A 17,652-nucleotide genomic window follows, 5' to 3' on the forward strand; every position below is an offset into this window, starting at 1 on the left:
AAGCTTTACCATTCTGCATGCTTGTAAAACGTTTCGAAAACCCTTTCTTTTATTCTAGTGAAACGCGCTGGTCTTGAATGGTCTGTTCTGTTATGCAATGTCACTTTATAGTACGTTGTAACCTCTTTTAAATAAAAGGAAATGTAAGGATTTCAGTCAATTAAGTCCATCTCCGAATGTGCAGCATGCCAGACATGGCAGTGAATTACTACCAAGGTTTTTCCACTAAATCCCTGCACATTTAACACTGGGTTTAAGGTAAGGATATATTGGAAATCTCTTTGATGGTAAATCTCTTTACCAGTAGTTTGGGATCTTGCTTAAAAGATTGTTCTGAGTTTTGGTGGTCAGTGTTGACCGAATTCTAGAATTATCAGGCAGCCATGAGGATTAATCAAAAATGGATGGCAAGAATGCATTTTTGAGAACACACCACAAATTTAGCGAATACGCTCATAGCCTCTGTAAGCTATTCGTGTGTTTCGTGGGAACATCACAATACAAGCTTTTGCAATAGTTAAGCTTAGAAAAGGTGATAGCTCTTTCTATGACGACTGGGCACCCTGACTTAACAAAAGGCAAAAGTGTTTGAATAGGTGCCTATTGTACCAAGTGGAACTGACAACAGCACTGGCCTCGTTTAACATACTTTAAAGTTTCACCTTGAGAGCTTGATAACAGGTGCCAGGGCGACTTTTTAAAAAGAATGTTGGAAAAATGTGGTACAGGTAGAGGTACAGGTAACAAGGAGCTACAATATCCAATAATAGGTCACTCGAAGATATGCATAGCACTTCATACTGTGATGTTGTCAATACTAAGATCTGTAAATCAAAAACTACTTTTTCCCAGTTTAATGGGATTCAATTCACCAACTACAGAAGGATTAGCAGACAGGGAACAGCTAAGGCCAAGTCTGCCTTATTGGGATTCAAACTCATGTCATTCATTTCACTGCAGATACCAGTGGCGAGTATTATCAAGGTAAGAAATCTTGCCAACTAATAACTGTTTCGATCCATCATTGAATTCGGTACCTATAACTTAGAAAGTGACCATGACCATCACTAATCCATTCACATATGGCAGTGGACAGTGTAAGTGACTCAATTAAGGTTCATTGAGTCCTTGACAACAGCTTTAATAGTCTTACTCGAACTCCCATGCTGCACCCACATCACACCGCTCCTTGGAGCTAGAACCAACATCCACACACACAGACCCCGCAAGAAATCTAGAGATCATCCTAAACGACAAGCTCAACATGACGGCTCAAGTCAACGCAGCTAGCACCTTTTGCTTCCACATCGTAGGCATACTAAGAAAGATCTTTAAAGGGGAGTCAATGAGGAGTTGAACCAGGTGTCTGTGCTGAAGAGGATTTTATGTGTTGCACTGCTTATGTATCAGCTGTGAGTTTGTTGAGTGACTGCGTTTTGAGAAGGATGCATGTGAGTGGGTGTTGACATGCGGGTTTGCTGTAGCATGTGGTTTAGGACAAGGGTTAGACATTGCTTGAACCAACCTTACTCATAGCAAGAACTGTCCTTATAGGAGACCATGACAAATGCACTGATAAAGGAGCCATAAAGATTTTTTCTCTTGTCTTGCTATAGAGGATCCTCAGTCAAAGGGCTGATCTGGGGAAATGATTTCCGCTAGTCAGAAATGATGAGACAAGTACATGCCTTTTTGTAGCCTTGTAAAATGGTATTTTCTAGACCAAGCTTTGGATCAATGAAATTGCAAGGAAACATAAAAAAGTTTTTTAACCAGAATTTTGAGACTTATTCCATTGCCAAATTGTTGTGTCAGATAAGAGAAAATGTAATTTGAATATAGTTGTAAAAAAAGTCAGGTTTTCTTACACTTATTTGAAAACTGAATAACCCATATGCAAGAGGAATATTCAGCGTGCAGAAATATTAAAGAAGCCTACATTTTCATGGAGGAGTGAGGAAAGGGAAGGGTGAAGAAAATATTTTAAAAAAATGTTAGATGAAACATCATAAGCAAGAATATTCCCTATATGTATAGCCAGAAAACCAGATCCAATTGTATGTGCCTGCCATAAAAACGTCACACTAATGCCCCTGTATGCAGTGGCCCCTGTGAAATTCAAACATTTTTCATGGTCTTTCTGGATCATGCCCATGAGTTTATAAGCAAGATTTGTGCAATGTATTTTATATATGCTTCTTTGCTTTCATACAGCTATGGTGAGAAATGGAATGGACATAAATCAGTGAACGATTCATTCAATAGTATTCGGGAATGACTTAAGCTAATCTTGGAAAAATGAAAATAAGACTTACCACCCATGTGCCTCATTCTTGTAAAAAGGAATCTTCACATAATCATGGCTCACTGTTGCAAAAGATAGTCTCTGTCTGGGTTTCTGGAGGGGAAACTAGGTTATTTTGCATCACTAGCAATTAGCAACAAATATATAAATTTTATAGAAAGTGCTAGGTGTGTGCCAGGGTATTGCAATATTTAACAAGCCAGTGAATATGGGTTTCTGCCAGCTCAACACATACTCAACAAATTACTACAATAAAATATCCTATTCTTACTCCTCACAACCAAGCCCAAAAAACATACATATAAAAAGGATGTGAGCACATATCTCAAAGCAGAGGCACTTGCTTTCCTCAAGTCGCATTTCCCGTTGCCATTCCACCTCATAGTCACCAACATGTCCCAGCAATCGACCAGCGGAAGGCATGGGAGTAGTGACAGAGTCAACTTCAGCTCTCATTCTGTCTCTCGGGGGATAGGTGGGGGTTCTAGACACGGTGGTGCTATCAACTTTGGTAGCAGAAGTCACCACAATCTAGGGACTAGCAAAAGAATGTCCGCCACTGGCAGTAGCAGCAGTTATGTGGGTGGCTATAGGTCTGGTGGTGGAGCTGGAAGTATCTTTGGTAGTGGCACAGGTGGTGGAGCTGCTGGTAGGTTTGGGGGAGGCCCTGGATTTCCAACTTGCCCACCGGGAGGCATTCAGGAAGTTACCATTAATCAAAGTCTCTTGTCCCCACTCAACTTGGAGATCGATCCAAATATCAAAATGGTGCGAACACAGGAGAGAGAACAGATCAAGACGCTCAACAATACATTTGCCACATTTATCGATAAGGTAAGTCCTTCATCTTCAAACCTTGATACTCACTTTTATTACCATGAGTAGAAGATCAATTATTCTACTATCAAGACCAGTGAATAAATGGTTATATGTAACATTATAAACGCCTAAAATATAGAAATATCGACCCGCACTCATATATATATGTATATCAGTCAAAAACATGTTTATTCAAAATAATAATTTCCATCAACAAGGCCAACAGTTGTCTTTTAGAGCTATGCCAATAATTGTATTTTAGAGGTAGCAAAACTCAGAAGCTATTAAGTGTGATACAAACTCAGTGAAGCAGAGTTTTTAAAATCCTTTTGAAACATCTTGCTTAAATTATTAGAACCTGCTTGTTTACAAAGTTCTCCTTCCTATGTAATCCATTATGCACTTCTGCACGTAACATTTCCAATTATACAGCACAGTTTTCACTTTTAAATGTATAATTTTGATTTTTAATAATGCATCTGGTTTTCCATAGATAAATTGCTTTGTATATAATAATTTTAGGAATCTAGCTCATTTACTAGTAGTTAACGTCTCATTTTTATTAGATAAATGGACACTTGTAAAGGTTTTAAATAATTATGCACTAAAGTATTAATTGACTACTATTTTATTGATCTTATACATCATTCAATCAAGCTTAAATCTTAAAAGCAGAAATGTCACTGATTAAAAAATGCCAATATTCTCAACTTCATCAAAGATGTCTCACTTGTTTTCCAATATGAAAAAATAATTCAGTAACTTTTACATTGGTTTTCATAATCCTCCAAGCTTCCGTAATGTAGTATGAAATGTGATTATTAATTTGTATTTTTCCTCCAGTACTTTCACACAATAGCAACGCCTATTTTCTAGTTCTAATACCATATCCCAATATTAGTTTAGTGTTTTCTCCCATCTCTTTAACAACTTAGAGAGGACAGGTAAGGACGAGATGCAGTTTATTCTCAAGGGTTGCAATGTGACAAGCACAAAATGGCCATAGTCTTCAATTTACTTAACAGTTGTAAGGAAATGCCTCCTTGGCATGGTTGCCCCCTGACTTTTTGCCTTTGCTGATGCTATGTTTACAATTGAAAGTGTGCTGAGGCCTGCTAACCAGGCCCCAGCACCAGTGTTCTTTCCCTAACCTGTACTTTTGTATCCACAATTGGCAGACCCTGGCATCCAGATAAGTCCCTTGTAACTGGTACTTCTAGTACCAAGGGCCCTGATGCCAAGGAAGGTCTCTAAGGGCTGCAGCATGTCTTATGCCACCCTGGAGACCTCTCACTCAGCACAGACACCCTGCTTGCCAGCTTGTGTGTGCTAGTGAGGACAAAACGAGTAAGTCGACATGGCACTCCCCTCAGGGTGCCATGCCAGCCTCTCACTGCCTATGCAGTATAGGTAAGACACCCCTCTAGCAGGCCTTACAGCCCTAAGGCAGGGTGCACTATACCATAGGTGAGGGTACCAGTGCATGAGCATGGTACCCCTACAGTGTCTAAACAAAACCTTAGACATTGTAAGTGCAGGGTAGCCATAAGAGTATATGGTCTGGGAGTCTGTCAAACACGAACTCCACAGCACCATAATGGCTACACTGAAAACTGGGAAGTTTGGTATCAAACTTCTCAGCACAATAAATGCACACTGATGCCAGTGTACATTTTATTGAAAAATACACCACAGAGGGCACCTTAGAGGTGCCCCCTGAAACTTAACCGACTATCTGTGTAGGCTGACTAGTTTTAGCAGCCTGCCACAAACCGAGACATGTTGCTGGCCCCATGGGGAGAGTGCCTTTGTCACTCTGAGGCCAGTAACAAAGCCTGCACTGGGTGGAGATGCTAACACCTCTCCCAGGCAGGAATTGTCACACCTGGCGGTGAGCCTCAAAGGCTCACCTCCTTTGTGCCAACCCAGCAGGACACTCCAGCTAGTGGAGTTGCCCGCCCCCTCCGGCCAGGCCCCACTTTTGGCGGCAAGGCCGGAGAAAATAATGAGAAAAACAAGAAGGAGTCACTGGCCAGTCAGGACAGCCCCTAAGGTGTCCTGAGCTGAAGTGACTCTAACTTTTAGAAATCCTCCATCTTGCAGATGGAGGATTCCCCCAATAGGGTTAGGATTGTGACCCCCTCCCCTTGGGAGGAGGCACAAAGAGGGTGTACCCACCCTCAGGGCTAGTAGCCATTGGCTACTAACCCCCCAGACCTAAACACGCCCTTAAATTTAGTATTTAAGGGCTACCCTGAACCCTAGAAAATTAGATTCCTGCAACTACAAGAAGAAGGACTGCCTAGCTGAAAACCCCTGCAGAGGAAGACCAGAAGACGACAACTGCCTTGGCTCCAGAAACTCACCGGCCTGTCTCCTGCCTTCCAAAGATCCTGCTCCAGCGACGCCTTCCAAAGGGACCAGCGACCTCGACATCCTCTGAGGACTGCCCCTGCTTCGAAAAGACAAGAAACTCCCGAGGACAGCGGACCTGCTCCAAGAAAAGCTGCAACTTTGTTTCCAGCAGCTTTAAAGAACCCTGCAAGCTCCCCGCAAGAAGCGTGAGACTTGCAACACGGCACCCGGCGACCCCGACTCGGCTGGTGGCGATCCAACACCTCAGGAGGGACCCCAGGACTACTCTGATACTGTGAGTACCAAAACCTGTCCCCCCTGAGCCCCCACAGCGCCGCCTGCAGAGGGAATCCCGAGGCTTCCCCTGACCGCGACTCTTTGAACCTAAAGTCCCGACGCCTGGGAGAGACCCTGCACCCGCAGCCCCCAGGACCTGAAGGACCGGACTTTCACTGGAGAAGTGACCCCCAGGAGTCCCTCTCCCTTGCCCAAGTGGAGGTTTCCCCGAGGAACCCCCCCCTTGCCTGCCTGCAGCGCTGAAGAGATCCCGAGATCTCTCATAGACTAACATTGCGAACCCGACGCCTGTTCCTACACTGCACCCGGCCGCCCCCGCGCTGCTGAGGGTGAAATTTCTGTGTGGACTTGTGTCCCCCCCGGTGCCCTACGAAACCCCCCTGGTCTGCCCTCCGAAGACGCGGGTACTTACCTGCAAGCAGACCGGAACCGGGGCACCCCCTTCTCTCCATTCTAGCCTATGCGTTTTGGGCACCACTTTGAACTCTGCACCTGACCGGCCCTGAGCTGCTGGTGTGGTGACTTTGGGGTTGCTCTGAACCCCCAACGGTGGGCTACCTTGGACCAAGAACTGAACCCTGTAAGTGTCTTACTTACCTGGTAAAACTAACAAAAACTTACCTCCCCCAGGAACTGTGAAAATTGCACTGTGTCCACTTTTAAAGTAGCTATTTGTCAATAACTTGAAAAGTATACATGCAATTGAAATGATTCAAAGTTCCTAATGTACTTACCTGCAATACCTTTCAAACAAGATATTACATGTTAAATTTGAACCTGTGGTTCTTAAAATAAACTAAGAAAATATATTTTTCTATAACAAAACCTATTGGCTGGATTTGTCTCTGAGTGTGTGTACCTCATTTATTGTCTATGTGTATGTACAACAAATGCTTAACACTACTCCTCGGATAAGCCTACTGCTCGACCACACTACCACAAAATAGAGCATTAGTATTATCTATTTTTACCACTATTTTACCTCTAAGGGGAACCCTTGGACTCTGTGCATGCTATTCCTTACTTTGAAATAGCACATACAGAGCCAACTTCCTACAACAGTGTAACATCCTGAGGGCAAGATCTCAAGGCAAAACTTTATGTAGAGGGATGCTAGTTAACGGTAGAACAGGAGACGACCTTAATTTTCCTGGATCATAGTTTCTTTAATACAGTGAAATGCAGGACCAAAAGAGCTTCCAAGAATAGAGTTAAAAAATGTATGGTTTATTTTATCCCTTTATCTACTTTTGATCAATCCTGCTGTTGTCTGGGTTCACGGGAACTGATCTGACCAAACTGTTGCAAGACCTAAACTAATCAATGTTGAAAGTGAGAAACCTAGGGAAGGGTTGCCGCATGATCTGCCATTAGGTGTTCTAGTAAGGCTGCTTGCAAAACTCTAGAGGACCAATTTGTCTACTCTTAGGTGCATTGCACATATGATTGCAGCATCATCTGCAACATTATGAGACTCCAATTCCAATCTTAACAACATCATTGCAGTGAACTTTGGTGGCATGCAGATTTTCCTCGAAAATTCTTTCAATACTTTAGCAAAAGCATTTATTTTTTGTGTCCCTCATAACTGATCAGCATAAAGGGCACTGGCTGCCATTTTACCCTCTAGACCTCCAATGAGGAAGAGCTCGATCTCGGGCATATTTTTTTATTATGTGCTAAAAAATGTATTCATTGTTGTTGAGGACACCTAACTTTTCTGTATTTGTGATTGAGACAACTTTTTTTTCAAAAAAGGATTTCTAAATAATCAAAGAAGATGACTTTTCTAACCTATGAATGTTCAATGAAAAGGATCTCTTCAGGGAATATCATTGTCCCACCAGTAAGACTGTGACTTTGGTGTATCCGCCTCTAGTTTCCTTGCTCTTCACTAGCCCTGAAATACAAACAAAAGCCTATGCAAATTATTTTCTTTCCTTATCAGCAATGCCATGTCGTCCATAGATGGAACACACAGCACAAAGTGGTATTTTCTATTGGGCAATCTACTTCATACGTAGTTAAGCACCCAGACATAATATTACATAAATATATTAAATAGAAGTGGGGCAAATCAACAACCATGGCGAAACCCCCCTCTAATGGAGAAGTGCTGTGGCCATTCACCATCACAGTGGAATCACTCATGTATACTGCAAGTATCCCTTCTTTTAGCCCTTCCGGTACATTACAATGTTTCTAGAATATTAAGAAATGTGAAAGGCTAAGTAAAAACTCCCACCTTTTGAGGTAACATATTTTATGAAAAAATGAAACAGACATAATCCCTGTTCGGCAGTGCCTAGATTGTGCTGAAGCGGACATGCTAGTCTTCGGTGGTACTATTAGTGATCAAATAGTCCTGTAATCTAGAAGCAAAGGTTTTCCCAAAACTTTCTTTGTCCCATGAGGCAATGAGATTGGACAGTACTAAGTCAAATCCATAGGATCACTCTTCTTATAAATTGGCTCAACAGATTCATGTCTCCAGGATGATAATACTAGACTTGATTCCAGGATTTTATTGAAGAGTGTAGTTAACAATACAAACCATGTATCTAAATAAGATGCAATGAAATCGTTGGCACACATTTCGGACCACTGGTCTCTCTGTTTGTTGGGGCTTCAATAACCTCATCAACTTCCTCTAATAAAATGAAAGCAATATTAAATCTAGGAGGTATCACTGAGCTTCTTATCACCCAGCCCACAATCATCTAGTGCTGCATTACTATACAGATTTAAGTGGATGTATTATACCTCAGCAGTATTTGCCATTCTAGTATTTTTTCACTTTCTGTTATCCCTGTACTAAATCATTTCCAGCAACCCAGCCAGCATTATTCCTCAAAAGATCTCGTCTTTGCCTATTAATATCTTCTTGTAGTAGTTGTTGCTACACATTCTCAAATACTGGTAACCATCTAATTCTATACATCAAATAGCTGTGCCAGTGCTTAATTTGAGCCAGTGGTTTCCGGTGCAGGGCACCAGCAATTATTTTTGAGGGCTGGCACTTTGCTGCCTCGAGCATTTTCTACGAGCAAACGCCTCATATGGGAAAGATGGAGGAAGAGAAAAATAAAAAAGTTTCACAAAGGGAGAAAAGAGAAAGCTGCAAGAGTGAACTGAAGGGGCTTGGAAGGTAGTGGCTGTAATTGGATTAAAGAGGCCTGGGATGGCTTTAGGATCACGCTGCCTCAGTATTTCGTGCTCACACATTTAATTGCAGAAGCTGCGTGTTTCAGAGGAGAGCACTGGGCACGGCACGTTTTTATTTACAAATTAAACACTGCTGCTAGCAATTAATTCCATGTTAGCCTGTTAGTAACACTATTGTATCTCAACTCTATCACTGTTGTATTGCATATTGAAAGTGATCTTCTATTAACAGTTTCACTTTCATACATCATTTCTAGTTCTTTAGTTTATACATTTGCTGGGTTTCAGGTTCGATTTCTGGAGCAACAAAATCAGGTTCTGGAGACCAAGTGGCAGCTTTTGCAGGAGCAAGAGAAGAAAAAGGGTCCTGGAAAGAGCCTGGAGTCCCTCTTTGAAGCATACATCAGCAGCCTAAAGAAGCAACTGGACTCCACGAAAAATGACAAACATCGCCTCAACGGAGAACTGAAGAACCTGGTGAATCTTGTTGAGGAGTTCAAGACTAGGTAAGTGAAACACTAGCATACTGCACAAACTACAAAAGAGAATGTACTGAAATACACCACAGATCAAGCTTATTTTTCAGTAAGAATAGCTTATGATTAGAATACCTGCCAGTTTTCTGGTCTAGTACATGTTCGCACCCAAAATAAGGTGTTTAAAAACGTTGCAGATTTATGCTAAATCAATAATTACCTATTGTTGAAAGTAAAGCTGATTGTTGTGAATTTGGAAATATGTGTTACTAAAATTGGCTCTTTAGTCATTTAAACCGGACAAATATTCTTTTTGGTAGATTTTCAGGAGGATAACTTATCTCGAGAAGAGTACACAGCTTTATATTTACATTAAAGGATCAGGAACCTAATCATGATTCCCATTCATTACGATCAGTGCCATTTCACTATTACAAATTGGCTGAGACATTTCATCTCGCTTCTACTGGTGTTGCTGACACCCAACCTCAAACCCAGCTTGACAACCTTTCCTGATGCCGCTGTCCATCCTGCCCTTCCGCTGCCTGTGGTCTAGAGAAGCGGCTGTGCTAAAAAACCACAAACCTTTACCTAGATCTCTATTGCTTTTAACAGATATGAACAAGAAATTAACAAGAGAACAACTGCCGAGAATGAGTTCGTGGTGCTTAAAAGGGTGAGTGAAGCTGCTTTTAATCCGTGGAATAATGAAAACAGATGACAAGAGCAAACATTCCACGATTTTAGAGATGCGAAGGTTAAACCACTTTAAACAGGTTTGCTCAAAACCCTTTTGATCGTTTAGATGCATAGACCTTCTATGACGGATTAAGTTAACTATATTTAACGTATCTGTGGACGGTGATCGAATGAATCAGATAAAATCCCAGCAGCCCAGTGTGATCCTGAGAAATGTAACCCGCAAATAATGGAGGGGCGCAACTAGTCGCTCCAACATGAAGGGAGATGGCCACCTTGTTGGCATGGCTACTACCTGTGCATCCTCAATTCCCCGTGCCCTTGTCTAGGGTCATTTTGCCATAGTACTTCAGCGATTGTTTTATGACCTGGGTGTGGTCATCAGAAGGGGACAGACAATGGGTATAGAAACTTGTCTGGGGATGTCCTCTTAGCTTCTTTTGTTTCATGATTCCCCCGTGGATGGTGGCACACCAGGCCAATGAAGGAATCCAAGTTTTCTAAGGCTGTCTTGAGGCAGGGGGATGCAGGGACACACGGCATAGCTGAATAATCACCCTGGGAGCATCAGTGTGATTTTCTCCATGTTGTTTCCAGTTTCAGTTCTTCTAGTCCTATCTCAGAGTTGTCCACGATTTTAATAATTTCAGTGGTGTGATCAGTTTTGGTCGTGAGTGCACTGAGCAGGGACTGTGTGTTAAATAGTTGTCTAGTTGCTATTTTTATAAATATGCAATTCATCTTTATCATGTTGTAATATTCAGTTGTTTATATTTCTTTGCTGTACAAGTATCTGTTGGGTTTCGGTTCCTGTCCCAGAGAGGGGGTATAAATAGAATGTGTGAATTCTCAGTGCAATAATATGGGCAAGATGTGTTTTCATCTTACTCTGTATATTGAACAAGTCTGTTGTGCATGATGGTTTGTTGAGTAAAATCAAGTTAGGTCCTACTTGGAACTCCCAATGAGGTTGTGCCTGGCTCCTCTTTGTGTTGCTAATCCCATTATTGTGTTTGGGTAGGACAGTGATATTGCATGAGTGGCCATTCCAAGCTTCAGCGATCCACAGATTCTACTTCTTGCTCTTAATGGTAATGCTTCCAATGACTACTTGCTTGCATTCAACAGGATGTGGATGCTGCCTACATGAAGAAAGTGGAATTGCAGTCCAAGGTTGAAGCACTAATTAAGGAGATCAACTTCCTGACAAAAGTGTATGAAGAAGTAAGTTACTTAGCACTGTACTTCCCAGTAAAAGCACCACTTCATTAGTATATGAGGCACTCGTTTGTTGTAGGGACAGTAGGCAATAGCATACAAATGAGGCAGGGTTGGAATAGAAAGCAAAACCAGCCCTGGAAAACATACTCAAGGCAGCCCCAGACTGCAGGCGGCAAGACTTGAACGTGCCCACTGAGGCATAAGTGGGCCATGTAGCTCATCCTGCTCCCAAAGTCTGCAGTCCACTGTGCAAATGGCAGAGTAACAGAGGTAGCAAAATGGCCAAAGAGCCTGACATATACCAGTACATGACACTTTAACTTGTGATTGAAATGCAAATGTAGAAATACTTACAGGATGCAGTGGCTTCTAATATGAAGGAATCAGTACCACACATGATCAGAGCACTCGTACATAAATGTGACAAGCGGTGGCAAAGCGCTCTGTTGATGAATTTGTTAGGATGGAAAAGAGAATGCATCAAGGCATACTTTGGTTAATATATTGCGATATGCGGAAGACAGACCATACCTCACTGGACTCTAACTGAGTCTGCTCAAATGTTTTTTCTTCCATAAATGAGATCTGAAATTGTTACCTCTTGGGACTATATCCTGTTGATATGTATGTACCCAGTTTTTTACTGGGATAAAAAGATCCCCTACATTGCCACTCATTAACACACCATTGGCTTTTTTGTTGAACCATATATCCAAAATTGGGCTGCCATACACACCCCTCTGTGGAATCAGCTAATAGTGCCCAAATGCATTGGTTGTGTGCCTGAAAATGTCTTCCTGACCACTAGTTTAATGCTGTGCTTGTAAACCTTGATGAAGGCATGGCACCCAATGCACATCACTTTCGATGTTGAAAAACAACAACGCAGCTCTTCATCGAAGGCATAATCTAAACATATAAAGAATGCTACCTCAGGTGGAGGGATATTCAGTCTGTAATGCAAAAGGCAAGTCGTCCCTTTTTAAAAGAGACTTGTGATACCATTTTCTTCAAAACGTGTTTGGGCTGTGTTTTTCAGGAAATCAACCAGATGCAGTCCCAAATTTCAGAAACTTCAGTCATTCTGTCCATGGACAACAACCGCAACCTCAACTTTGACAGTATCATTGCCGAGGTGGAGAATGAGTACAAGGAGATTGCAAAAAAGAGCCGAGCTGAGGCAGAATCATTTTACCAGCAAAAGGTGAGCACTAGCTGTCATTTAGAGAAATAAAGTGGCAAAACGGCAGGAGCACGTGCTATGTACTAAAAAAGATATTATCCTTATTTGTAACCCTCAGGGACTATTGAAGAAATCCACTTTCACAATCAAATAGTAATACAATAGAGCTTGAATTACATAGATAAATTAATGAGGCACAATGTAAACATCAGTCATACGCTTTCTCATCAATCGTTTATAAAATGGCCCAAATTAGTTATTTTTTTACATATAATTTCAAAATTGTTTCCAATTCGCCGCTGTGCAGTCTATATGTGGATGCTAAGCTGGATGTCCTAATAAGTGTGGACGGCACAGTTTCATTGTGTGCATCATTTCGGCCACTGGCTCCTTCGAGCCATTATCAATGTTTTTGGGATGATAGAGCAGTTGTTGACTCTTTAGTCTCCCCTGAGACTTGCCTCTTCGGTATAAGCACCAAGATCCACTTCAGTCTCTCACGGCAAACACTGGTTTTTGATCATCAGTAACTCCTTAAGTCCCCAAAAGATGTACTTCTGACTGATTACTGACTCATTCTCAGTCATCACATTGACTTTTTTATACCCAATGGGCTGTCACTTATGAATTCACCTTATGACAGCAGAGTGAGAGCTGGCTCTCCCTTTTCTTCTTCCGGTTGGCTGACCCTCACGTCTGCCTCCAATTTAGCACCTCATCTGTTTTGGCACATCAATGAAAGTGTTTTCTGTGCAAACCAAACTCCACTTTCTTATATCCTTCATACATCCCTTTTGTTTCAATATAAAATGATGTAATGGGGTTTCTTATCTGAAGCCTAAAGAACCAGGATGGAGTGTGCACTTTCTTTCCATTACACTAAAAAGGGACAGTGTTCCCCATAGAGCATTACCACAAGGAGAAGAACCACCTGCAGCACGCCTACTCCTTCCATAGTGTGTCGTTCCCATTACAACCAATAGCGAAGAGATTCCTACCCATCTGAATGACAGGAAGCCCTGTGGTGGAACCGCATACACTTAGGGCAATATGTACGAACACTTTTTCCCATAGACACAGAATGGGTAAAAACCTTTGCTACATCTGGCCCTTAGTCCTTAACACATCATTTTTACTTTCAGTTTGAAGAGCTGCAGCAGACAGCGGGTCAACATGGCAACGATCTGCGCAGCACAAAGACCGAGATTAATGAACTCAATCGTCAGATACAAAGGCTGAAGGCTGAAGCAGAAACTGTGAAAAAACAGGTACAGTATCAAATGTATGTCTACTGCGCCTAGAATGAGTTGAGATTAAAAAAAAAACTGACAGTAATTCTCTAAGTAGCAATGCTAGCTATGACTAACCAACTATCAGACATGAACGCCCATGATGTGTAGGAAGCAAGCAAAGCAGGTAAAGAAATATTTACTATATAAAAACAGTTATGAAATATACCTCTGCAATAAAATAAGAAAATTATACACATTGTTACAGTGGAACTAGTTTTATTGGCTCATTTTAGTTTATTGGTTATGAGGTGAGGTTCTTAAGATTAAAGGTGGCAATTAAAGTTTCTAGCACATGCAAGTGAAATTTCATGAGACAATAGGTAACTGATAAAAATGTCTGTTTTAAATAAGAAAAAACTAATACATTTCTTTCCAAAGGCTGCCAATTTGCAGGCGGCTATCACAGAGGCAGAAAAACGTGGGGAGTCCGCCATCAATGATGCCAAAAGCAAGCTGGCTAACATTGAGGCTGCCCTACAAAAGGCAAAGGAGGACATGGCACGCCAGCTACGTGACTACCAGGAGTTGATGAACGCCAAGCTAGCCCTTGACATTGAGATTGTCACCTACAAGAAGCTCCTGGAAGGAGAAGAGTGCAGGTGGGTGCTAAATTGGAACTAAGCCATTAAAACCCACTGCAACAGATAGGGGTATATCCATTGGAGGCCCATTAGTGAGCTCTGCGGCAGACCACAAACAGGGGGGGCCAATGGAGGCGCTACATTTGAGGATCGAGAAAGTTCATTTGGAGGTCAATGTGCATTAATCTGGTGGCAAGGGGTTGACTTGGTAGAACTTTGGAGATGGAGATGGACCTCAACTGAAATTCACAATAAAACAAATATTAGGGTCAAAGTATGATCTTAGGTGGAATACAGATATCAAAACATTTGGAGCCCAGTGTAAAGTTACTGGAAGGCCACTGCTAAGACCAAGCTTGGATGAAATGGTAGGGAATACTTGCCTGTAGGTCCCATAGAGAGGCTAGTGTAGTGAGAGAGAATAAGAGAGTATGATCACAGCGAGGTCAAGAACAGTGCTTAGAGTCCAGGAAAAGAGTTCTGAAATGGATCTGAGTGAGCAGAGCTCAAACGTGTGTGTGTTTGAGAGAGAGAGAGATGGTGAGAGAGAGGAAGAGAGACAGAGAGAGAGAGACAGAGAGCGAAAGAGAGAGGAGGAATAAGGGAGAAACCCACAGACAGAGTAAGAGAGAGCACAAATGGAGGCTATGAGACAAGCACCGAAGAAAGTCGGATGGAGTACGGAGTTTAGGGACCAGGTATGACGTATAGTTGCAAATTTAGCAGGGGCATGGTTTAAATGGAGATCAAAAAGGAAGATACAGAGGTCGTATTAAACTTGATAATAGTTTCATTGATGAACATTAGTAGTGCTAGATTTCATAACATATCCATTCTAAGATTTTTATTACCGGAGGGATTCAGAGGCAACATTTGGCTTAATATTCCAATCTTCAATTAACTGCATTTTTCTTTAGAAAAAAATATATCATACTTGTGAACGTGTAGAGTAGTTGCTGAATAAAATGAATATCCGTAGAATGCAAAGCGGACATGACAGTTATATTTCCCCTCTGTGAGTAGCCCACAGTCGCAAAGCAGTGATTAAAAGGGGACGTTTCAGTCATTTAGACTGATGTTCAAAGATATTTTGAAAAGACTTTGTAACCGGTGGCGTGGCAGAGCTGTCTCCGTGAGGAGGCCATCGGGTTTGCATTGGTCATCTGAGCCCTGGCACATAAGGACTCAAAGCGCATCTCTCTATTCTCTGGTCTCCTTTAACGATGATGGGCATCTTTCCTAGCCACAACCCATCTGTATCACATCTACTGGTGCGCTTGGACTGTGGAAATTGGAGTTGCACCAGAGGCAATATGCAAAACGCATGCAACCACTCTGTGGTGTTTTGTAAAGCGCCCTGTGCAGTTTCTGTCTTCATGGCGCCGATGATGTGGCCACATAGCATAGATGGCCTTTCCATGAGCTTATAATTCCATGATTAACAAGTCTATCTTTATGTCTCCTTCACAGGATGTCAGGTGACTGTGCCACCGCCGTGAGCGTCTGTAAGTCTGAATAGTATTTCCTTTTGGGGGGAATTCTGCCAGTTTTCGTCAATTAAATGTTGTCGATCTCCGCCTCTGGTTTCGTTACAGCTGTAGTCAGCAGCAGAGCAGGGGGCTCCGTGGGAGGAGGCCTCGGAGGCGGTATGAGCGGTATGAGCGGAAGCACCGGAGGTTTCTCCGGATATGGCGTAAACGGGGGCTCAGGAGGAGCCTTTAGCGGAGGGTCTGGCTTCGGAGGAGGAAGCGGTGGAATGGGTTTCAGCAGCGGAAGCGGACGAAGTGGTGGCACGACAGTTGTGAAGAAGACCTCATACTCCATGCAGTCCTCTGGCGGAGGGCGATACTAAATGTCCAGCTCCCCCGCCCGTCCCGCGCCGATGGCCTTCCCGAAGAAAGATATGGACCGCTAGTAACCTGCAACCAAACTGGACCTTAACTATAATGAGAATTGTTCTGCGCGCTCAAGGACCCTAATGCTTTCCCCAATCCAAAAACAATCCAAAACGATGTTTTTATTCTCCAAGAGACATGAAATCAAAATACAAAGTCCAGAGTGGTCATTTACTTATAAACATATATTACTGAGTTTTCACGTGTGTATTCCGAAGGCAATGAGGGCCTATGTACAGGTTTCTAGGGTCAGGACACGATTTACATGACAAAAAGTGTAGGTGCTGAGCACTACTTTTCACACACTGGTCTAAGCTCCAGTAAACACCCAGCTGGTACTGTTGACTTTAAAACTAGTTCGCGGTGACTCCAAAATGACCATGCCCCGATGTGAATGGTCGAAAATGACAGTGAGTCAAACAGCCCTGACTGTAGGGCGCAGTTCGTGTTTAGAGAATATCGACCCCAATAAAGCTGTGACACTTACATTAGGTCAAGCATATTGTGTGTCTTCTGTGCAAAATTATAAAATACTTTCCTTGTGTAATAGGCAGAAATTTCACAAAATGTATGTGTACTACATATGACACGTTTTACTTCTGGTTGAAGTGTGTTCCTAAAGGCATACCTCATCCACAAAAAACACGCGAGATACCGACAGGAGGCTGTTTTGGGCACAACACGTCTAGTGACTAAGTACACAACAGTGTTGCAGTTCTCAGTAGAAATTGTCTGCTTGAACCAGTCTCCCATGGGTGAAAACTGGATGTAAATATATGACCAGGAAAAACTTACATAAAATACACAAAACACATCCTTTGGCGAGTATGAGAGATGTCAGATGCTTGACAAAAATGTTGCCCCTGTTTACATATAATAACTCACTCCTTTTCCTCCAAATACAACTAGGGCTTTCACCCACGAATTTGCTCTTAATAAACCTTCTGTGGGAGTCCCAGTAGATTAGTACCGCAGTAGGTGAGCAGATCTGTTCACAGTAAGGCTCACTGAATAGAATGGAGGAAAGAAATAGGAAGTAAGGGGCTTGTGCTAGGGTAAGAGTAGCCCTACTGATGGCTATGTTGCATCCCTTTATAACAGAGCATGCTGCATAGCTCTCACATTCCCCAGTTCCAAGGATGAGATCCCCAGTAACAGTTTCATACTGCAAACTCTGTATTTATTTATTAGAAAAAGTTTAAGTATAGTCAGACTGGCCCTTGACATAGGCTGGCTACCACAGAGCCAAGAGACAAAGGGAAGCCTATTGCTTCTCAGTTTGGTAGATGGTTCAGAGCTTGCGGTCCGACTGTTCCAAAGCAGGTGTCCTGTAATCTCTCACGTGGGCTACCAGCCATTCCCTT

At 42.4% G+C, this 17,652-nt stretch overlaps 1 protein-coding gene across 1 annotated transcript; it reads left to right on the plus strand.

Annotated features, from left to right (window-relative positions):
- Positions 1 to 2,698: 2,698 nt before the first annotated feature.
- On the plus strand, positions 2,699 to 17,434 carry LOC138293818 (keratin, type II cytoskeletal 5-like). The gene is made up of 9 exons (XM_069233142.1): positions 2,699 to 3,139; positions 9,230 to 9,447; positions 10,033 to 10,093; positions 11,245 to 11,340; positions 12,377 to 12,541; positions 13,663 to 13,788; positions 14,191 to 14,411; positions 15,864 to 15,898; positions 15,989 to 17,434. The coding sequence occupies exons 1-9, from the start codon at positions 2,699 to 2,701 to the stop codon at positions 16,243 to 16,245; spliced, it is 1,620 nt and encodes a 539-aa protein (XP_069089243.1). The 3' UTR covers positions 16,246 to 17,434.
- Positions 17,435 to 17,652: the final 218 nt, after the last annotated feature.

This window comes from Pleurodeles waltl, chromosome 4_2 (assembly GCF_031143425.1).
Source record: "Pleurodeles waltl isolate 20211129_DDA chromosome 4_2, aPleWal1.hap1.20221129, whole genome shotgun sequence".
Taxonomy (NCBI): Eukaryota; Metazoa; Chordata; class Amphibia; order Caudata; family Salamandridae; genus Pleurodeles; species Pleurodeles waltl.